Source organism: Phalangium opilio, unplaced genomic scaffold (assembly GCF_054372755.1).
Source record: "Phalangium opilio isolate 3A_F unplaced genomic scaffold, DU_Popi_V2 ptg000011l_1, whole genome shotgun sequence".
Classification (NCBI taxonomy): Eukaryota; Metazoa; Arthropoda; class Arachnida; order Opiliones; family Phalangiidae; genus Phalangium; species Phalangium opilio.
Window position 1 is genome coordinate 11,086,392 of NW_028324147.1, and position 22,839 is coordinate 11,109,230.

Here is a 22,839-nt window from a genome sequence, read left to right on the forward strand (position 1 = left end):
AATGTTATAACAAAATTATTAAGGTTAGGAAAATTCACAATAGCTTAAGATTAAATATGAATTAATATATCTATTTTCAACTTATTTCATAAGTTTTACCAGGGAGGGTAAAAGAAGTGACACAACTCCTACTTTGCCCTATGTAATGCGTCGCTAGGCCTTTTTTGGGAGGGATATAGCACCCCCCAAATTCCAAAATAAGCCCCCTCAAAATAATCCGTAAACCCTACCAAAAATTGCTCGTCGCCCCCTAAAAGTCTGTAGCAATATATAAAAAATTATAATGATAGATTAGTTCAATTTCATCTTTGATTCTTTGTAGAGATGAATTGCAATATCAAACAGTACAATTTTGAAGAAAGAAAAATTAACGAAAAACAATTAAATAGAGACCATTTAACAGATGGAGACATTTAAAGCTCCCGTCCCATTAGACCGAATCCCGTTGGATCGAAAGTCCCATTAGACCGAATCCCATTAGATCGAATGTCCCATTGAACCGAATCCCATTGGACCGAAAACGCCAAATGTGCGGGTTAATTTTCATACTTTGGCGGGTTCTTTTTCTTAAGATTGGCATTTCAATGTCTTAAATATATTATTTAAGCTGGTTATATTCTGAAATAAAAATCGTGTTTTTTTTTTGAACAACCACACAAAAATGTTTATGGTTATGTCTAAAATTGAATTTTTGTACGCTATATAAGGAGATGATTTTCAATGCTCAATTTTAAATCTATGTGAAACATGGAGCGGATTGCTAACAAGAGAGGCTTCTTGTATATTCATAAAGGATATTTATTTAAGCTTAATAAACAAAAAGATAAGTCATGTTACTACTCCTGTAGAAATAAAGCCTGCCATGTGAGGATTACCTAACCTAACCTAACCTAACCTAACCTAACCTAACCTAACCTAACCTAACCTAACCTAACCTAACCTAACCTAACCTAACCTAACCTAACCTAACCTAACCTAACCTAACCTAACCTAACCTAACCTAACCTAACCTAACCTAACCTAACCTAACCTAACCTAACCTAACCTAACCTAACCTAACCTAACCTAACCTAACCTAACCTAACCTAACCTAACCTAACCTAACCTAACCTAACCTAACCTAACCTAACCTAACCTAACCTAACCTAACCTAACCTAACCTAACCTAACCTAACCTAACCTAACCTAACCTAACCTAACCTAACCTAACCTAACCTAACCTAACCTAACCTAACCTAACCTAACCTAACCTAACCTAACCTAACCTAACCTAACCTAACCTAACCTAACCTAACCTAACCTAACCTAACCTAACCTAACCTAACCTAACCTAACCTAACCTAACCTAACCTAACCTAACCTAACCTAACCTAACCTAACCTAACCTAACCTAACCTAACCTAACCTAACCTAACCTAACCTAACCTAACCTAACCTAACCTAACCTAACCTAACCTAACCTAACCTAACCTAACCTAACCTAACCTAACCTAACCTAACCTAACCTAACCTAACCTAACCTAACCTAACCTAACCTAACCTAACCTAACCTAACCTAACCTAACCTAACCTAACCTAACCTAACCTAACCTAACCTAACCTAACCTAACCTAACCTAACCTAACCTAACCTAACCTAACCTAACCTAACCTAACCTAACCTAACCTAACCTAACCTAACCTAACCTAACCTAACCTAACCTAACCTAACCTAACCTAACCTAACCTAACCTAACCTAACCTAACCTAACCTAACCTAACCTAACCTAACCTAACCTAACCTAACCTAACCTAACCTAACCTAACCTAACCTAACCTAACCTAACCTAACCTAACCTAACCTAACCTAACCTAACCTAACCTAACCTAACCTAACCTAACCTAACCTAACCTAACCTAACCTAACCTAACCTAACCTAACCTAACCTAACCTAACCTAACCTAACCTAACCTAACCTAACCTAACCTAACCTAACCTAACCTAACCTAACCTAACCTAACCTAACCTAACCTAACCTAACCTAACCTAACCTAACCTAACCTAACCTAACCTAACCTAACCTAACCTAACCTAACCTAACCTAACCTAACCTAACCTAACCGTAAGGCAGATGCAACTAATTTAGTTTATAATGACTTTAGTATGCAAACACACGAATGTTAGTATTACGAAACTTACTTTTCCTTTCGAGGATTCGATCCAGGGTCTGTCGATTGATGGTCCGATACTCTTCCACTAGGCCACGGTGAGACGGAAACCACCATTGCTTAATTAACTTTTGACGAAGAATTATAAAACACTAACAACAGATAACATTTCTGATAAAAAATTCCCAATAGACAGAAACCGCCCAACGGGCTTGATTGAGAAAAGCAATACTTAAAATTTCGATTTATTGGGAATCGGTTTAACGGGATTCGATTTATTGGGATTTCGGTTTAACGGGATTCGGCGTAATGGGACAACTCCCATTTAAAATGTTTCCCTTCTATCAATAAAAAATTGTATATCTTAAAAAATACGAATAATTTCACGATGACATTAACTTTCGGATAGCAATAAAGGTTGCAATGAACCAAATTATGCAAAATTTAGTTATTAATTTCTTATAATAACTTTAAAATAGTTTTCCCAGATTATGCCCCCCCCACCCAAATTTCAAACCCTAGCGACGCTACTGAATTAGCATCTATTTTCCGTATCTTCTACCACCTACTTTATTAACACCGTTTTTGTTATATTTTATAATATTTATTCTAGGTCTTTCATTTTTGTCGTTCTCATCCTTAAGATTTTACTATTTTGTCTTTCTCATCCTTAAGATTTTACTATTTTGTCTTTCTCATCCTTAAGATTTTACTATTTTGTCTTTCTCTTCCTTAAGATTTTACTATTTTATCCTTCTTAACTTTTACTTTTAAACCAACATTACTCTTCAGTAGTCTAAAAATATTTTTTGAATCCATACTCTATCTTGAATCTTCCGAAACACTAAGGTTTCTTCAGTTTTTTCCTCAATTCTGTTATTTTCATAGAGGTTTAGTGCACATATCTCTTTACTAATTCATTGCATCATAAGTTTATAAGATATGTTCCATAAGTGTGTCACTCGTTAATGAGAGCTTGTCATGAAGTGACGTAGGTGAAACGTCATAGATTCTCGTAAAGCGACGCCTAGTGAGGCGCTGTCAAAGGCTTAGTACAGACTAAAGAGGAGGATGGACTGCAAAACCGAGTGTAGTCAATTCTCGCGTCGTTCTTGAACTAGCTCTCATTAAGCCTCTAACATTACGAAGTATGGGTAGTGACATACTTATGGAACATATCTTATAAACTTATGATTGCATCTGTTCTATTAGTTTTTTCATCCAATTTCTTTCAGTCTCACATCATTATTTCTTAATATTTTGCGCTCTGAATTTCATGATTTTTGAGAACAAGAACAAAGTAAACATCGAAAATGAACTCTTAATTTCAAAATTGCCTAATTACAAAAGTGAAAACTATCAATATTTTATCAAAAGCTGGAAACCTTCCTCGAGAATTGTCGGAAATGGAACAGTGTTTAAAACTCCATGGTTAAAAAGTTATACTTTCGGGTTTGGTCTACTTGTATGTAGCTCTTTGGTCTAATTTTCGCCAATTTCAGTAGCATTTTACGTTTTACCTCCTACTAAATTTTGAAAACTTTTACCCTAGTTGACAAATTTACATTCAATGTTTCTGAAATTTTTCGCATTTTCATTCAGAGAAAAAAATATAATTTTTTCCGTATTTGAAAAGTTTTGCAATTAATGAAAGTCCGAGGAGTGTCACGTTCTAAAAATATATGTATTCTTAATAGGTACGAGCGCGGAAGAGGGTGCTGGTATTTGTTACACAATATGTGAACTACTACAAAGTTTAAAAGTAAATACTTCTAGTCATTTTGTTTGTTGATTCAAGTCACGTTTTACACAAACCATTTCAGGCTTTTACCATCGTGGCTACTCATTTCAAAAACGTCTGCTTCCTAGACGTTAATTACCCAAATGTTTCCAAGTAAATCTGAAAATAGATTCATACCTAAAAAACCCGCTTTATGGAAAAATCTAAATTCATCTTTCCATCAGTTTTCATCTCCAAGTATATCATATGGGTTCTCCATCTCTTGATTCCGACTGGATAACTTCAAACTATCATTTCAGTCACGTTCTAGCGTCGGGTAGCACGGCGGAACAACATTACGGTATAGTTCTACTATTTTTGCTCCAGTTTATTCTATTTGACCACCAGTTATACAGGCAGATTCAGGCCAATTGCGTCCATAATCTAGTGGTTTTTCGCTCCCTCAATTTAGATGAGGATGCATAATTTCCACAAAACAAAGTCAAAGTAAAAACTAGATTATGGATTATAGTCACTATTGGCCTCAGATAGTTAAAGAGCGGGTGAAATGGAAAATCAAGCGATTTTTTACCGATTCTTCTACTAATTATAAGATCAATCTGCACAGTGAAACATCCAAAGAATAACACCGAATGATTTTAAAACGACAATTAGTTTGAAATTTCATGGATAATTTTAAATAAGTATCTCCGATCAATCGCGTAACGCCCTTCCAAGGATGATAGGGGGTGGATACGAATTCTGAGAGAAATACGCTACTTTGGAAACGATTGGGTCTGGTGGGATGCTAAAAATGGAGGAGGAATACTCAGGACGAAAGGCAGGTGGGCTACTTCAAAACTAGAAATTTTTGGGAAGCCCTCAGATGAGCGGTTGCCGTATGAGCGGATTCCATAATAGCGGTCCTCATATCAGCACGTTGCCTACGGGATGAGAATTAAGGCCAGTTCTCCGTAGGGTTTTCAGACTGTATTTCTGACATTTTAGTTGGCCTTTAATATCCGCTAGGCGCGCTCTTAGCTATCCCTTCGGTGACGCAACGCTACGATTTGAATTTTTTTCCCGCCGAGCCCACGCGCTACAGGCAGACTGACTTGAAGCAACACGCCCGAAGCTGAAGGGGTGGATTTCTTTCCTATCCTCTTCTCACCCGTTTTGACTGCTTTCCCCAACATATCTGTGTTAACTATAAAGAGACGAATAGAATATAAAACCTCTCTGGTAAAACCGTTTTAAAAAAAGGTGGGGGGTCTTTCAAAAAGAAATTTCGGTTGGCGTTCGTTTCCTAGAAAGCTATTCGGCTTTTGTTCTCGCGCTGTGTACGATTGTCGATTCACTAGTAAAATTATTATATTAAAATTTCGTGTTATTTAAATCAGAATACATCTACATGTCTGCAATATAGTTCTGCAAGATAAAATCTAAGAACAATAATAAAATTCTTAAAACCTCAATGAACCAAAGCAAATTTAAATTTATGAATGACCCCTTTAAAGAAGGATAGCAAAGAGCGCCAGCACGCGAGGAAATATATCAAAGAACGATTCTTCCCGATAGGTTAAAGTCCCCCACCTTCAGCCAAGCTTGAACTGGCCTTAATTCTCATACCGTAGGCAACGATCAGCAGTTCCCTAAATAGCGGTTTCCCGAAATAGCAGTTTACCCGTTACAGCAGTTACCGATACAGCGGTTCTCGTAAACGCGGCGTACCATTACAGCAGTTCTCTAAAGAGCAGAAAAACAGGAATGCGAAAAAGGACTGTTCTTTTTTATGGTGTACGCTGTGTTATATGAACTTAAATAGAACTAGGTCAGATATGGTTAGCTTCAAGTTGATTATTTGAACCCCCAATAGTGTTAGGATAGATTAGGTTAGGTTATTTTAAGTTAGGTTAGGTTAGGTTAGGTTAGGTTAGGTTAGGTTAGGTTAGGTTGGGTTGGGTTCTGTTGGGTTTTTTAGGCTTTGTTTTGATTGGTTAGGTTAAAGTTGATTATTTCAATTAAATAGTATTAGGTCAGGTTAGGTTAGGTTGGGTTGGGTTGGGTTAGGTTTGGTTTTGGTTTGGTAAGGTTAGGTTAGATGGGTTTGATCAGGTTAGGTTTGGTTAGGTAAAAGTTGATTATTTCAATTAAATAGTATAAGGTCAGGTCAGGTTAGGTTAGGTTGGGTTCGGTTGGGTTTTTTAGGTATTGTTTTGATTGGTTAGACTTAGGTTAGTAATATTTTGGAAAAGGTGTAACAATGTTACGCCTTTTTCTAAAACAGCAGCCGCTATTTCTAAAACAGCAGTTTTGAAGAACGCCGCTGTTTTTTTGGAATCGCGGCTGCTATTTCGAGAACTGCTCTACCGGGAACTGCTCATACGAGGTACACCCAAATTTTTAGCGCCATCGTGTCGACCTAATTCTGTTTACATATGCCAAAGTTATTTTAAACTATTTTGATCATAAATAAAATTTGCAATTGAAACACTAAATTTCATATAGTGTTAATATCATGAATCTATATAACTATGAATATACAGCTCAATCATATGCCCCTTCTATCATGTCGATTTGGTTTGGGTGTTACCCTCCTAGCTTTGACGCCTTTTGCGTAGCTCTAATAGCCAATCACAAGACAAGAGGAAGTGACGTTTCGAATTTACACACCCCCGGGCTCCCCTCCCTTCTCCCGCTCCTAACACTAGCAGACACGTGACTGATGTCTCCTTTCGCTAAGCCCCGCCCAAACCTTATCGAGAGGTTAAACAGCGTAACGCAGCTGTATATTCATAGTTATATAGATTCATGTTAATATTTAATAATCATTGCTTCAAAATTTTTGCAAAAATAATAGCGTACGTAGATGACGCTGCAATAGGGAAACGCCGGTAGTTTGACCAGGGAGTAAGGAACGTTAGAGGGAGTTTTGATCTAATGCTAAAAAAACCGTCATACAGTGGCAAATGGTAAAGAAAGTGGGGGGTAGAAATTTTTATCTCCGTTCCTCAATTTTTGCTAACGCGCAGGCGCGAGTGACGTCGTTTACTACCGCCAGCAGAGAGAATTTAAAAATTATCTCTGCAGCCAGTGCCAGCTTCCGCTTCCATCGACTGCTGCCCCACTCACTCTGTTCGACTCGCCGTCGAGATAACAGGGAAGCCCGGAAGGCGAATTTGCGGTATCGTTCGGTAGGCGTTATAACATATTCAACGTTTTAAAGCTCAAGTTTCGAAATTTTTTGAGACATTTACCAAGTCTTCAACTAAATATTATAACATTTTCTTTAAATTTCAACATAAATATAGCTCTGAGAATAAAATTAGACACGAAAACTACACTAAGCCTTGGTTAGATATCATCGGCTGAGGCCGAGCGGCGCATCTCGAGCCGCCGGCGGCCGGGCTTGCCGTAACGGCGAGAACAGAAAAATACCTCGTTAAAAAACAGATGCACGACGGTTTTTAAATTTGACGCATGCGCGCGGACACCGCGTTGAGTCCCCGAGTCAGCGCCAGAGAGAGACGATTTTAGCCACGAATCTAACGAACGCGCCTATTCACTTTAATACTCCCTCTAACGTTCCTTACTCCCTGGTTTGACCGGGTGTATAGAAGAAGAAGATGATGATGATGTTTCGTTCGTTATATTTAATTATTACTTCATAGAACCAACTCAAGGTGGCGCTTGCTCCTAACTTTGTCAGCAATATATATTTCTTCAACGATTTATAAATTCTACCACTACTGGGAATCGAACCCGAGACCTTCAGAAAGCCAACCTGATACTCTACGGACTCGTCTTCATTTTTTGTTAAGAGATGGTTGCAGAGAGATAGGAGAGTTTCTAACCCACGCTTATTTTTCAAGGGCCCCTCCAAGAGAGAACGAAATGATATAGGAGCAGTTCGAGCTGTTCTGAGTGCGAGCTCCAAGAGAAAGAGAGGGGGAATAGTATATAAAAGCGGTACGAGCGCTTGCCAATTTTACCCATAGATCTACTGGTTTCTTTTTAGCTAAAAGGTATCGATGTGACTAATAACGTTACCCGAGTAGTAGTGGCAGTAGTAGTCATTAAATAAATAAATAATTCACGTTGCCAAGCAGCCATTGAAGAAATATCCTCATCCCTCCCTGACCGGTATATTTCATTAGAAGTATATTTATTGTAGAGGGGATGTGGCTTACTTATGGGCTAGACCAGCTTGTTATTAACTAAATTCTCGTGGAATGCTTCGTGTCTAATGAAATTTACCGTGAGATTTGATAAAATTTGCGCGCGATGTGGCAATCGTGGCGGGAGACTTGGAGCGTGCCACTAGAATTTTGTTGACAAAAAGGCAGGGATTTACGCGATTGGTCGGAGATATTTCTTTAAAATTATAAATGAAATCTGAAACTAATTTGAATTTTAAAATCATTCGGAGGTATTTCCTCGATGTTCCACTATGCAGATTGGTATTACAATTAGTTGAATAATCGATAAAAAAATCACTTGATTTTCCTTTTCACCCTCCCTTTAAGCCACTATGTTTGTCTGCTGGATAAAATGAGAAGAGAAATTCAACTATCAATTGCTTCAGGTATAAAGATAGCTCACGCACTCAGTCTCCCCGAAGAGGTTTTGGAAGAGAGCAAGAAAATGGCCAAGGAAATAGATGAAGAAAAACGGGTTCGTACACATTTGTTGTAAAATAGAAGTACGTTCGCCTACGCCCTTGTAATAAAGAAAATAGGGTAAACACGATGCCACAAGAGGCGGACCACAACATTAGAAAATGTTCTTACTGAAGGAATTGATGATCTTGCCAACTCTTCTTTTTTCCGCATAATCTTTTTGGATTTTCTAAGACGATTATTTAATTTCGCTCTAGCCTATGAACCTTTTTTATCACTAGCATATAACGTTACCTTTCATCTCACACCACTTGCATAGTTATTATTATTTTTTTTTATTCTTAAATTTACATTTTGGGATTCCTAATGAAAAAAAAAACACATTAAATCGTTATATCCTACTTGAATTTTATGTACCAAGTACAGAAAAAAATCTGACTAAAAACGATTTACGTTTTTGATAATTATGATGTAGTAATTTTGATATAGAAAAATATTCTACGACTAAAAAATATGCCTTGACACTTAAATTTTCACTGCAATATATATATATTTTTCACTTAATACACGATATAAGTATTAGCTACGACAATTAGCTAATTTAATTGATTAGGAGTATTCATATGTCTCCTTTTACTCTAAGGCTTGTTCCTTGCTTTAACTCAAAAACGCCTTTGTTCCCAAGCGTAAAGATTTTTCTAAGAACTAATTACCGATTGCTTCTTCAAACGTATATTATCTAGTTTTCATAGTCTAAGCAAATTTTTCTCCTTTAAACTTACTGTTGAGAAATATTAATGCTTTTAGAAAATTGAAATTTCAAAATTTACGAGCTATAATTTTCTCTCACTTTTTGGGAACTTGAATAATTGCCTTATAGTAACGTTCACATTCCCGTCCTCATTCTGATACCATATTCAATGACTCCCTTAGAACAGACCTTTACCGCATTCGCTATATTCTTCATCCTTTAGCTAAAGGTATATATTTTATTTAACCCTTGATATTTTCTCATTTCCTCCCCAAAATATATTAGGGAAGGAGAACTCTGTCTAAAGAAGTTCAAACTCAAAGGTTAAAGTTCACTATGGCTGCTACTGTGAAACAACTGTTCCGCAACGGCAAAATGAATGAATATGATTTAATGTTGCACGTTACGGAAATTCAAAGACATTACGTTGGGAGTTTACGAGAAATTGAAAAAGACTTTGCCAGCGTGGAGGTGGTTGAGGCTTAGTCTTGAGGATTTTCAAGCTTAAAACAATGTATAATTTGATTTTACGTATTTTAAGAATAAATCAATTTAAAAAAATATTTAATACTGGCTAATGGAAATTAAAAGTGTAAAACGTGGTAATAGTTAATCCCTACTGAAAACAGGTCTTATTATTACCTCTCCGAGTGACGTATGAAGTTAACCGCGTTCGCAGTTTGCAAATTGGAGAAAAGGTGTTCGCAATTTCCGGACCGCATTCAAAGTTCACAGAAATTTGGAAAATTGTATTTCACTACAATCGCCATTCCACACTTTTATTGGCCACTATTCTTTCATTTGTATAGTGTATTGCCTTCCACACATAGATAGCAATCCGTACTACTTCTCCGAGTGACGTATGCCACGGTGAGGTTCTAATTTCGACGTGTCTGTCTGTCAGTCTGTTTTTACATTCCAGGGGACCGCGTTCGCAGTTTGCAAATCTAAGCAAACTTGTACTCAATTTCCGGACCGCATTCGCAGTTCCCAGAAATCTGGAAAATTGTATTCCACTTAATTCGTCCATTATTCCTGTATCTATATTTAACACAACCAACTTATGGGCAGTGTATGTCCCACACAGAGACACAGACCCCTGTCTGTTCTGACTGGCTTCTAACTCAACCGTATTCTGATTTTTGTCCATCCCACTTGGACTCATTTTGTCTAAAATAATTTTGGGGTAACCGATGGAATTTTACCCGTTTTGTTTACTAAAGGTTATAAACTTGTGAAATCCACGTAATGGATTTTTTCTGTTTCTTAGCGCAACAACGACCACCGAAGAAAGCATCGCGAGGGTTTAACCTTTTTGATGTTTTAACTTGGATACCACTGCGTTTTAAAAAGTTGTTTATTTCGGGTTTATTTGTTTTGTCCTGTTTATTTGCATTCCCATTTAAAGTTTACTTTATATTTTAGGGTCCGTAGTTAACAAATTTTTTTCTCAGTTTTCGTATATTGGGTATTTAGCGTCTGTGTAGTGTCACCTTCCAAAATCATGTTTCGATTTGTATTTTTACTTCCTTACCCCTAAAAGAGGATTGAATAGGTATTAGAGTTGCCACGGGTCAGAGAAAACCTGGAAAGTTTAGGGAATTTGAAAACGGGCCGAAAAGTCCGGGAATTTTAAAAATTTCAGCAAAGTCAGGGAATTTAATTTTAGTGGGTAAAATTTCAGCAAAGTCAGGGAATTTGATTTTAGTGGGTAAAATTTCTGGCGATAAGTCTTTATTGAAAGAGTAATGAAAGTTTATCCTCATCCTTTCTTAACACAGAAAACTCTAGAGCAATCCTTAAAAATGTCGAGAATTGCTTTTATTAAATAAATACTCTTTAAAAAAATCTCTTAGACTGTTATTTATAGTTAAAATGTTTCTTATTCATTTTGGTGCAAAAAATTTTGGAAAATTGCATTCTTCCAACACTGGCTCTTTTACACCACCATCTTCTGGTCTTTTGTCCATCCCACATGGACACCAGTCTGTGGCTTCTAAGCACCACCATCATCTGGTCTTTTGTCCATCCCACATAGACACCAGTATGAACTTACTATCTACTAAACACCTCATTCATCCGGTTTTTTGTTCATCCCACATGGACAGCAGTATGTAATTCCTGGCTTCTAAACACCACATTCATTCGGTTTTTGTCCATCCCACACCGACGCCAGTCTGGACTTCCTGGCTTCTAAACACCACTATCATCCGGTCTTTTGTCCATCCCACATGGACCCCAGTCTGTACTTATTGGCTTCTATACACCACCATCATCTGGTCTTTTTTCCATTCCACATCGACACCAATGTGTACTTACTGGCTTCTATACACCACCATCATCTGATCCTTGGTCCATCCCACATGGACTGGCTTCTATCTCCATCATCATCGTTAAGGTTGAGATGTACGCGGCGATCGGCTAGGGTTACGAGAAATGTCTAGCCTCCCAATGGTGGGGCTTCCACCAAAGGTTCTGGTCCTTGGTCCATCCCACATGGACACAAGTCTGTACATACTGGCTTCTATCTCCATCATCATCGTTAAAGTTAAGATGTACGCGGCGAACGGCTAGTTAGTAGGGTTACGAGAAACTTCTAGACTCCCAATGGTGGGGCCTCCACCAATGGTTCACGCAATTGCGCTTTTCTTATTCATAGCTAAGATTTGAAATCTTTATATGCTACCGATTTGAGTAGGGCGAAACAACAGGCGTATCCTTCATTTCAAACGTCAAAATTAGTCTAGTCTTCCAAGAATGTCTAGTTATTATTTTTAAAAACGATGTAACGCTCAATAAGGTGAATAAATAACGAAGAAAATATATATTATTGATCATATTTATCTTGTTTCAATGTTTCTCAACTCAAAATTAATACAGAAAGAGCTTAACAGCAGTTTATGTGTTTGTCTGTGTGTGCGCGTTCGTTGTTACTCTAGTGCAACTCGTTAGCAGTTCGCCTTGTGTAAAAGTATATAACTTTTTTTCATAATTTAAAAGTAAAATATGTATATATTTGTCGTAATTTCGATGCCTTTAGTAGTTTTGTAGCTATAAAGATCCGTTTCATTTTGATATTCCAAGAATATTTTTTATATTAATATTTGTAATAGTTAATTATATATTATTTAAGCTATACTGCATATGTAAATAGCATAAACCTTCCTAGCAGATTACAGAAAAAACGCTTAGGCTTAAAATTCTATCGTTTATCTGAAGTTAAATATGTTAACAGGCCTAATGAACCAAATAGTAAACAATTGGCCTTTGTTTTTCTTTGTTTTAATGCAGCGAAGAGACATTAACGGTTCAGAGTAAGCCGAAAGTTAAATAATCAGAGTTTGAATTTAGAATAAAACATCATGCTGGAAATCAGATCAGTGAAAGGTCTGATCGTAATCAGTTTATAGCTTCGAAGTTTTCATACTTTTTATGGTGTGCATTCACTTTCAGAGCGTGTGGCCACAAATAAGCTTTGTTGTTATGTAATGATAACAGTCATGTTGGCAAACTAAGAAAATCGTTGAGGTGAAACGAGAGGAAAGCGTTTACACCGCAAACTTGTTGTGAATATGGGTTTCAACATTGAGGGTATACAGTTGAGGCGTAGACAATTGGGCTTTTACAAACACATAAAGGTAATATCTCTTCAAAATTTTAACTCTTCATTTCCTGTTTTTTTCCCATTGACTGATTTCCATGTGTCCAAGACATATCTTTATTGGGTGTAAAATGTGTTCTGCTTTACTGTATATTCGCTATGCTTGGAATACTGCTTTAATAATTCATAAATTTTTTCTTCAAAAAAAGAGAAATAATTCTATATCTAGGTTAATAAGTTTGTACAAGTAGTCTTCCTCTCTTGACTCGGAGAGGTAATGGTTTTCCCAACTTGTGTTATCAGAAGTGGATCATATTACAGCTCCCTAGAAGCAAAGAGAATATAGGGGAGGAGTTGAAGCTCCCCCGCTCCACAAGGCTAAATTACATTGTTGCCCCTAAATTATACTAGTGGTACGAGGGAGTTTCCGGCTCAGTCGCGCCACCTACGATACCGTTAAATGTCTCAAACGGAAATGCCTCGGTACTGCGCATTGAAGATGCGCGGTAGAAAAGAGCAACAAGATTTTCCCCTCTTTCCACTCCTCCCCTATATTCTCTTTGCTAGAAGTACTGGACGATATAACATCGCCGTGCATCAGCATTGTCTCCTAGCACTGAAGAGAAAAGGGTATATGCGAAACGCAGCGGCGAATTTGTGAACTAAACCAGAGGAATGATTTTGGCGCGAAAGTAATTTTTAATAAGCGGGCGAAGCAAACGGAAGTAAGTGGTAGGCTGGTAGCCAATGAGGAAAGGTTTGAGAGAGAAGAGCGCGGAGGGAAACAAGTTGTTCCATACAAAGTGTTGGGTTGTGAATATAATAGTGGAAGTCCACTTTATTTTTCCGATTTTAAAAAATAATTGGCGGTCTATATGTATTTTTAAACGCTTGTGTTGAAAAGGAAATTAATATGAATTCAAATTATCAAAATAGCCTTCATCATGCTTGAATATTTCTAATGTATCCATAGTACAGTACAGCACTGAGCTAAGCTTCCACCGATCGATTTAAAGGTTTTTAGCGGGGATAGTTGGACCGATTTATTACTAATTAAAGGTTATGTGCGTCGACATAGAAATTTGTTTTCCTTTTTTAAGTGTGACAAATTTTTTCAATGCTTTAACGTTTTCCGTTTGCGAAAGATGCTGGTCAATATTTTTCAGTTTTACAAATCGTTTTTTTAGTTGCTTACGGTTAAGTGCTTTCAATATCACATAGATCGTGTATCAGATGTCTCTTTAATGTGGGCTGCAACCATTGCAATTAGTTACATTGATCCTAACATAAGTCATTCTAAATCAAAATTATAACGCGATAATAAGCTTCACACTAATCACGATACTGACGGCGGTCTGACAGCCATTACCATCAACCGGAACTTCCGTAGGTTAACCTAACTCAAGAACCGGGTTAATGGGAAAACTATACTTGTAAAACTGAGATTTATATGGCGGGCTTGGATGTCTTGGAAGAAAACGCTGTTTACAAAAGCATAACCTACGTCCAGTACTTATAGGGAGCTGTAATATGATTCACTTATGGTGTTATATAAATCAGAGGTTTTTCAAACGAAGCTTCTCATTCAATTTAAAGGGTTTTTTATTATGAATTTCGCATTTTGCTTTATCTTTTATCTCTTTAGCTAAGGCTTCTAATTTATCCATTATGTTTAATTAAATACCGTCTTTAAAAACATTAGGACGCCACACGATACACCGTCGCCGCAAAAACAAAATGTAAACACCGTCCACATGCATGAACCCTCCATGCTTGAACTTACTCAGCCTAAAATTAGCCCCGCTGTTTCAAAAGCTCGTTCTCGGTCTTAGCCGAGATTTTCGAATTTTTTCTCTCAATTGACGCAAGCTTGGTTGGGAATATCATCATCGTTACAAGTTTCATAACTAAGGGCAAAAAGCCGGAATATTACCTTGATGTGCCAGAAGTAAATGAACCGTAGTTACTTAAGAGGGTAAATATTTCACTAGGAATTAATAATCTAAGCTTTGTCTACGAAGGAATTTCCACACTAAGCCTGTGGCTTGTTTACATGTGGGTCCCTTTACAATGCATAGAGGGGTGGTGGCTAGCCCCTATGCCACAACTAACCGACAGAGCCCTATACTAACTATTACCGTTAACCTCTGCAAGTTTTGATGGAAAGGAGAAACCGGGTTAGACCGCGGAGGAAAACTCCTTTAGCAAGCGAGGAGAGAACTTGCAAACTCTACGCAGAAGGATTTGTTCCCAGATTTTCACCCGGTGCCACAGTCCAGGATAGAACCCGGGATCCTCGTGTTGCGAGGCGAAAGCGCTAACCGCTACGCTGCCCCTTCGTAAACTTGGAAACGTTTCGCTGGATGATTCTTTCTGGGACCATAGACAATAATAGAAGACATAGGTTTATAAGATAGGTTCCATAAGTTTCACACTTCCTATACTTCGTAATAATATATTTCAAGAATGACGCCAGAATTGACTACACTTGCTTTAAAAGTGCGTTTTCCTATTTAGTCTGTACGAATCCTTTGACAGCCTCTCACCAGGCCGTCCAGGCGTCACTTTATATGACTTCATGACAAGCTCTCAGTAACCAGTGACAAACTTATGGTTAAGGCTCTATGTTAGCCTGGCTATCTAGTCCTTGTTCCGATAATTTCCTCTAGTCTTTCCAAAGCATCGTCTGATCCATCTTTGTCACTCATATTTAGGCTTACTAATTAATTTTAAGTTTTTCTTTAAGTAAATCGTAAATTGCAACGATTAGAGCCGGGTTATAATGACAGTTTAAGTTGTTTACTGTTAGGGAATAAATTAGCTAAATGGTTTATTTTTAGGATAACAAGTTGGAAAAACCAAAATATTACCTCTCCGCCTCTCCGAGTCAAACTAATTTACCTAGATATAGAATTATTTCTTTTTTTTTTGAAGAAAAAATTTACGAACTATTGAAGCAGTATTCAAACATAGCCATAAGCATATCAAACCACCCGTAAGCGTGAATCGGCGGGAAATTAGCCACAGGCATTGTCTAGGTAAAACTCGGGAGACAAGTCTTCCTGGTGGCAGAAAAGGGAAACTTTATTCAAATCGCGCAAGGGATGCTACCGGAAGCTTGGGAATAAATACAAGGATTAATATGTATCTTATTCTTACCTATTATAAGCTCTACCTCTATTAATACTTGTAATCATAACAAACATTGTCGTCTGCTAGCATAGAGACTATAAACCCCAAGGAGTGGAAGGAATGCCTGAACTTGTTGCCCCTTTTTTCCTGGTACAGGGCGATTTCCGCTAAGCAAAATTAAACGGGCCGGAAGCTCTCATGTAACAATTTAGGAGCAACATCATTATTTGCGCTTGTAGAGCGGGGGACCTGCCACTCCTTGGGGTTTATAGTCTCTATGCTGCTAGTGGGGCTAAAATGTGGATTTTGAAGTTCGCGTAATAAAGGCATGCGGCAACCTACACTTTTTACCTCTCCGTGTGACGTAGTCCAGGAGAGGTTCTGTAATGGTCGTGTCTGTCTGTCTGTCTGTCTGTCTGTCCGTTGTTACACCCACGTGACCGCGTTCGCAGTTTGCGTATCGGAGCAAACGTGTTCGCCATTACCGAACTGCTTTCACAGTCACGGAAATGGCTCCTCTACTTGAGCTCTCACACCACCATGTTCTGGTCTTTGTCCATCCCACACGGACACCAGTCTGTTCTTACTGGCTACTAATCACCACCATCTTTTGGTCTTCGTCCATCCCACACGGACACCATTCTGTTCTTACTGGCTTCTAATCACCACAATCTTCTGTTCTTTGTCAATCCCACATTGACACCAGTCTGCACTTACACTGGTTTCTAACACCACCATCCACTGGTCTTCCACATAGACACCAATCTGTATCATTGGCTTTTACTCCATTATCATCGTTTGGTTTTAGGATATACGCGGCGATCAGCTAGGGTTACGAGAAACGTCTAGCCTCCCTAAGGTGGGATCGCCACCAAAGGTTTTCGCAATTGCGCTTTTTCCTTACTATTATAATGGAAACGAATCGTATATATACCCCAAAATTTGAAGAAAGCGGGCAAGAGGGGTACCCTTCACTTTAAACGTCAATATTAGCAAAGTTTGAAATGATAATAGGTATAACTTTATTTTAAACGATTTAACTATTATTAATGTTAATTATTGAAGATTAAAATAATTAAAAATAATTTTATTTATTTAAATATTAAAGATAAACCTCTCGTGCAAAGAGAGAGATTATCATCGCCTCCTATATCTACCAAAGCCCGAGCATGCGATATATTTCCTTCATTGCCTCCTATATCTATCAAGGCCCGTGCATTGCGATATACTTTTCAAAACAACAACCAAAATGGGAAGCTCCTCTCAGAAACATAATAATTTCTTTTCTCTGTATTTGAAATGAAAATATGGATAATATTGCGCTCCTTCTTTAATGGAATGAATCCTTGCCTGTCTATTAATATTTTACGTAGGAGTAATACGTTTTTAGCGAAGTCTAGAGAGGATAAACATAAGCGAGATTGTTTCGAAAAAAAATACTGCTTCCACTAATGGGTTTATACTCCTTGTTACTGTTGTCTCAGATTAATAACCCCTGGATATGAAAGGCAAGCAAAACCGGGCGTTTTCAAATAGTATCGCCATGTGGCGCCCTCAGACGGCAAAACGTAGAACTTTGTTACCCCATGCAGACGACGCAGTTTGAATTGTACGGTTGTACCGGCAAGGCCTAGTAAACGAAAACGGTTTTTTTTTGTGTCTACTTCGATATTAAGTTAAAGACATTAAATATTTAAAATAAATGCCTAGCAAACGCTGTTCTTACGCAAATTGTAAGAGTGACTATAGATAAACCAAACATGGAGAACGTGAGGTTCTTTAAATTTCCAAGTTCAACTGTTCAAGGATTCATTTTGATCGTAGTAAAGAATGGGTTAAGGCTTGTGGTCGCGCAGACTTTAGCATAAAAAACTTGTTAGAGAGGGACAAAAATAACAAATTAAAAACGTACTGGATTTGCTCAAAACATTTCGTTGAGAATGAACCAACGAAACAGAATCCTAACCCAATTATTAGTACCAAGCTGGTAGTAAAAAAGATGGGCCGTAGGTGTGAGGCGACGAAAGAGGATGAAGCTGCTGAAACGTTAATGGCGCTTGGAAACATTTCAGATAACAGTCATTTCTGTAAATGCATGTAGCATAAGACTAATTAGAACAAATTCAATATAGTTGAGATTGCAGAAATAGATGGAATTAGTTTCAATGATGGCATGGAAAATGCATCAGTTATAAATATAGATCACAGCTGTGAGGCAGTAAAAGAGGACAAAGCTATTGAAACGATAATGGAACTGGGAAACAATTCCGGTAACAGTTATTTCTGTAAATGCATGCAACTTAAGACTAATGAGAACAAATTCGTTATAGTTGAGATTGCAGAAAGATTTTTCATAGATGGGATGAGTTTAAATGATAGCGGGGAAAACCTATCAGTAGCTGTTGACCCCAACTTATGCAGTGAACATTTTTTGGAACCAGTTAATTCAGAATTGCTGTTTAGAAATGTTTGGGAAGCTTTCTCTGCTCCAGACGGATGGTTTAAAACCATTTAAACCGAAAAATATGATGCACTTGAAGTTTTTAAAATCCTTCATGATTCTGTTATTTTAAAACTTCTTGTTAATGAAGATAACTCCATTTCTCTATACATTTGGAATGACGTCATAGAAAAGACTCATTATATTTTTCAAGAAATACCACAAGTAGTTGATGGCCCTGAGTCCCTTCTTCAAGTCTTGAAAGTCATAGATACTTGGTCACTTTGTTGCGGAAATGACGAAGAAACATTTAAAAAATGTTACCTATCTATAAAGCGCAAAAGTGGATATATTTGTAAAAACACTCAGGCAATAAGAGCAACTAAATGCTCTATCATTTTCAAACCAACATATCAAAGAAGCAAAAGATGTATGGCTTGTGTTTTATTTCGTCCTCAACTGAGAAGTATAATATTCAAATACAAAAGGCGGAATTTTGATGTAGTGACTAAATGTAAAAGAAAATACAAAACTATGAAGAAAGATGACTTAATCAAAAAGGTTAAAGCAGCAAAAAAGGTAGAACGTTCTTATGAGCCGAGATGAAAAATTAAAATCATACATTGAAGAAAAAGGGAAAAAAATTGATAAGCTATCTAGCGAAGGATTCGCGAAAATATTGAAGAATCACGTTAACGATGATGAAAATGAGTTTGCTAGGGAATTTTTGATGGAACAAATAAAAATGCTTGACAAAAACCCAAAATCCCGGAAATGGCATCCAAACATAATTAAATGGTGTATTTATATGCGTTCAAAATCGCCCTCTGCTTATCGAGCTTTGCAAGAATCACGAGCGTTGCAGCTTCCAACTGAAAGAACCCTTCATAATTATTCAAAGAATATGCTACAAAAACCAGGTCTCTCCAAAGAAACTCTATTGTATTTCCAAAAAGAGTTCAACAAAGTCTCAAAAAAGGAACATGAAAAATATGTTTGTTTAAGCATTGATGAAATGAAGGTTCAACAGGATATCATATATCATAAAAGTACTGGAGAAATATCCGGATTTGTAGAGTTAGATGATGCGCTTGAAAAACTTCGAAGCATTGAAGAAAGATCTAAATCCCAAGACGAACCCTTGGAATTAGCCACTCATGTCATGCAAATCATGGTTCGTGGGATAACTACTTCCTTAAAATACCCTTTATCGTTTTATCCAACGGCGTCATTAAACGCAGAAACATTAAACCACTTAGTGTGGAATACTATTAGAAGATTAGAAGGAATAGGCTGTAGGGTTTTATGTGTGGTCGGAGATGGAGCATCCTCAAACCGAAAGTTTTTCCAAATGAACTATGGAACTGATCATTTTTGTGAAAATGGATTTGCTAGATCTGAAGATAGGCCATTGTATTTCATATATGACATTCCACACATTATGAAGACTGCAAAAAATTGTCTTTCTAAAAGTGGTTTGCCAAAGTTCACAAAAAAGAAAATATCTAAAGGAAAAAAGAAAACTAATGTAAAGGCTGAGCTTCCTACCAGAAGGATGATCAAAAACAACAAGGAAATCTTATGGTCGCATCTTGAGGAGTTATACAAAATTGACTCGTCTAATATTATTAGAAAACTTCCTAAACTAAAATTTGAGCACATATATCTGGATTCTTATTCTCGCATGAGAGTTAAGCTAGCGACACAGGTTCTAAGTGAGAGTGTAGCATTGGCCATGGAGGAAATTTTGGGGGAAAAAGCAAGCGAAACTGTCAAATTCATTCGTTTAATGGATAAATTTTTTGATATCATGAATGTATCGAATTACGCTACAGGAAAGCGGCAGAAAAATGATTACAAACGTCCTATTGAAAGTGTGGAAGATGAGCGATTAAATTGGTTGCAGACAGAGTTTCTTTCATATTTTGAAGATTGGGAAAAAGAAATAGATGATAAGTATCCCGCTTTTTCTAAAGCTGAGAGAAAGATGATGCAATTAAGTCAAGAAACTCTAGAGGGCATCCGTGTTTCAACTAATTCCATTATTCAAATTATCCGCTTCTTATTAAATAAAGGTGCAAAATACATTCTCACGACGCATTTGAATCAAGACTGTCTTGAGCAACATTGTGGAAAAGTACGAAGTTTGCTTGGTGCTAATCACAACCCAAACGCTAAAGGTTACGGAGAGAGTAATGAAAAAACGCAAATAATTCGGTCATTTGTTAAGGCTCCAAAAAATGGAAATAGTGGCCTTATTTTAGAGTAGCGTTAATTAATAAAGTTAGGACTTTAATTTTTTTGATAAATCTTGAAATTTGGAACCCACGAGTTCTAAATTAAAATTATTTAGGGATTTTCCTAAAATTAAAAACTTGTAAGGTTTTAAAAATAAAGTGAATAACAATCAGAAATTAACTTTGGTGTTTTGTAATTTTTTATCACTTTTTTCAAAATAGGAATTTTTTACCATTTTTAATACATAAAATTCAAATTAATACTATAAACTTAATTTGAACATTAGATGACTAACTCTGATTTGAGTTACTAATTTCTAAGAGCTGCTCCCTTAGCCTCTTTTCTTTGATCTTTCTTTTGTTTGCAATTTGGTGCTTTTGTGAAAGGAATGTTTTTAAACCTGAACCGTAAATAGTTAGAAAAATGTTAACTATAGCTTTTAAAACTGAATCTTTTTTATCACAGTATCTATCTTCAGACCAGATTTCAGACCATTTAGATCTTACAATTTTACTAGCTAAAATATCAAATTCAGCTTTTAATCGAAGTTCTCTTGGGTATCGTTGAGCTGGGGAATAATATTTCTTGGCTATTGCAATAATTATCACAAACAATTCTTTAGTGCTGTCGTTAATGTGAATCAATTTCCCCCTGTCCTTTTTAACTGTCCAATTACTAGGTTCTGACATTCTGTCCTGCTCGCCCAAAGACATCCTTTCCATAATGAAGGTAAACAAATCAGTAGGAACTTTTCTCTTAATAGATCTGATGACAGAACCTCCAACATAATATACAGCTTCAAGATCATGGTTTTCAGCTGTTTCAAACTGTAGTAACTTGAAGTTTTCCAAGTAATTTTCTTCGCCTGCGGCTACGGGAACATTTCTCTCTTCGGGTTTTGTAATGGTAACAGATTCATTCAAAATTTCATCAAAAATTTCTACCATGATGGTATGTGATATGTACCGTATATCGTACACTGACGTTAAAATGGGAACATTGTCCTAAAGTATAAACTTATAAGTGATTTCTTCTCACAACCAACAGACAAATATTTCAATATTTACTAACCTCGACAATATTAATTATGTGATTTTTTATATCACAGTTCCTAAATAGCTTTTGGCATTCCTCAACGTAATTTTCCCTCGTTAGGTTTGTCATAAGAGAAAACTTATCAAGGTAAATTTCCTTGAGTGCGTAGAAGGAAACCAATTCTTTTGCACATATCTTAATAGCTTTAGCTAAATCACAGTCCATGCCTTGGTCGGAGGTAGTAATCATATTATTAAATGCTTGCTTGCATATAATTTCAAAGTTATTTGAAATAACACCTGTAAATAATAATTGGCCTGTTGGGATTACACTTAAATGTAACCATCTACAAATTAATTATAAAATTTACCTTCCACCTTTTCCCAAAACGATAAATCTGGAACCAATATTGCACTTGAATCACTATCTGAATCATCCATTATCGCTTTTCTGTCATTTGAGTTATCAAATTTATAGTTTAATCTAATTTTTATATAAATAAAAAACAAAAAACCTACCTAATTTAGTGAACAAAACCTCCGGACCAGGTACCGGGATGAGAAGACTCAGAAGAAAAAAAGAAACGGGAACCGCGGATGAAAAGTAGCCGAGGCTTAAAAAAGCATGGAGTAGCAGACGCGGTCACGCGCTTACTGAGTTTGTTTGGGGTAACTTGTTTCCAAGTTTTGACTATAGGGGCGCTAGAGATGCCGATGCCCTATTCAAGTATGCCTCCCTATTTCCTTTCATATCCAGGGTTATTAATCTGAGCTGTTGTATAGAGTAATCATGATAAAAGCTTAAAAAATTACGAGAGGACAGACCTCTTTTATCCTCTTGTTTTATCTACATAATAAAAAGCCAGTCGTCGTCGTCGTCGTCGTCTCATCGCGCCTTTCAGAACGCGTTTTCACACCTTCTTTTCACAGCGTTAGGATCGCGTGACAGTTTCGAAAATTATTCTCCGGAAAGAATGCCTTTCCGTCTCAATCGCGCATTTCGATTTACACCCGTACCTCAATTAACCTTTTAATTAACATTAAATGAAAACCCTTTACAGACGCGTTTTTTCACGTTTTTCCTTTCTGAACGCGTTTTAACACCTTCTTTTCACAGCGTTACGATCGAGGGACGGTTTCGAACATTTTCGTCCGGA

At 37.0% G+C, this 22,839-nt stretch overlaps 2 protein-coding genes and 2 long non-coding RNA genes across 5 annotated transcripts in view; 2 read left to right on the forward strand and 2 right to left on the reverse strand.

Annotated features, from left to right (window-relative positions):
• The window catches only part of LOC149712135 (mutS protein homolog 4-like), a 30,569-nt gene extending 20,704 nt beyond the window's left edge, over window positions 1-9,865 (forward strand). The window contains exons 17-21 of the mRNA XM_089860721.1: window positions 3,845-3,909; window positions 3,971-4,041; window positions 4,113-4,228; window positions 8,453-8,541; window positions 9,523-9,865. Coding sequence (XP_089716847.1) covers window positions 3,845-3,909; window positions 3,971-4,041; window positions 4,113-4,228; window positions 8,453-8,541; window positions 9,523-9,723 — 542 coding nt within the window. The 3' untranslated portion in view covers window positions 9,724-9,865. The remainder of the gene's footprint in view (window positions 1-3,844; window positions 3,910-3,970; window positions 4,042-4,112; window positions 4,229-8,452; window positions 8,542-9,522) is intronic.
• Window positions 9,866-14,422: 4,557 nt separating this feature from the next.
• On the reverse strand, window positions 14,423-15,895 carry LOC149712138 (uncharacterized). The gene is made up of 2 exons (XR_016377788.1): window positions 15,709-15,895; window positions 14,423-15,640 (listed from the first exon to the last, which is right to left on the reverse strand). It is a non-coding gene; the product is annotated as an uncharacterized LOC149712138 (long non-coding RNA).
• A 1,517-nt stretch (window positions 15,896-17,412) lies between these two features.
• LOC149712139 (uncharacterized) lies at window positions 17,413-18,962 on the forward strand. Its single transcript, XR_016375717.1, has 2 exons — window positions 17,413-18,240; window positions 18,301-18,962. It is a non-coding gene; the product is annotated as an uncharacterized LOC149712139 (long non-coding RNA).
• Window positions 18,963-20,765: 1,803 nt separating this feature from the next.
• Window positions 20,766-22,434, reverse strand: LOC149712140 (uncharacterized). Of its 2 annotated transcripts, XM_089860719.1 has the most exons (4): window positions 22,202-22,434; window positions 22,054-22,133; window positions 21,720-21,982; window positions 20,766-21,652 (listed from the first exon to the last, which is right to left on the reverse strand). In XM_089860719.1, the coding sequence occupies exons 2-4, from the start codon at window positions 22,121-22,123 to the stop codon at window positions 20,939-20,941; spliced, it is 1,047 nt and encodes a 348-aa protein (XP_089716845.1). In that variant the 5' UTR covers window positions 22,124-22,133; window positions 22,202-22,434; the 3' UTR covers window positions 20,766-20,938. The 2 variants fall into 2 exon arrangements, with proteins under 2 accessions (XP_089716845.1, XP_089716844.1); XM_089860718.1 differs by having other exon boundaries at window positions 22,054-22,434.
• Between the last annotated feature and the right edge of the window lie 405 nt (window positions 22,435-22,839).

Coding starts and splice junctions, on each gene's coding strand:
- LOC149712140 (XM_089860719.1), bottom strand. CDS start 22,123: ATGGATGATTCAGATAGTGATTCAAGTGCAATATTGGTTCCAGATTTA. Junction 21,983..22,053: donor GTTTTGGGAAAAGGTGGAAG/GTAAATTTTATA, acceptor TATTATTTACAG/GTGTTATTTCAAATAACTTT. Junction 21,653..21,719: donor ACATAATTAATATTGTCGAG/GTTAGTAAATAT, acceptor TTTATACTTTAG/GACAATGTTCCCATTTTAAC.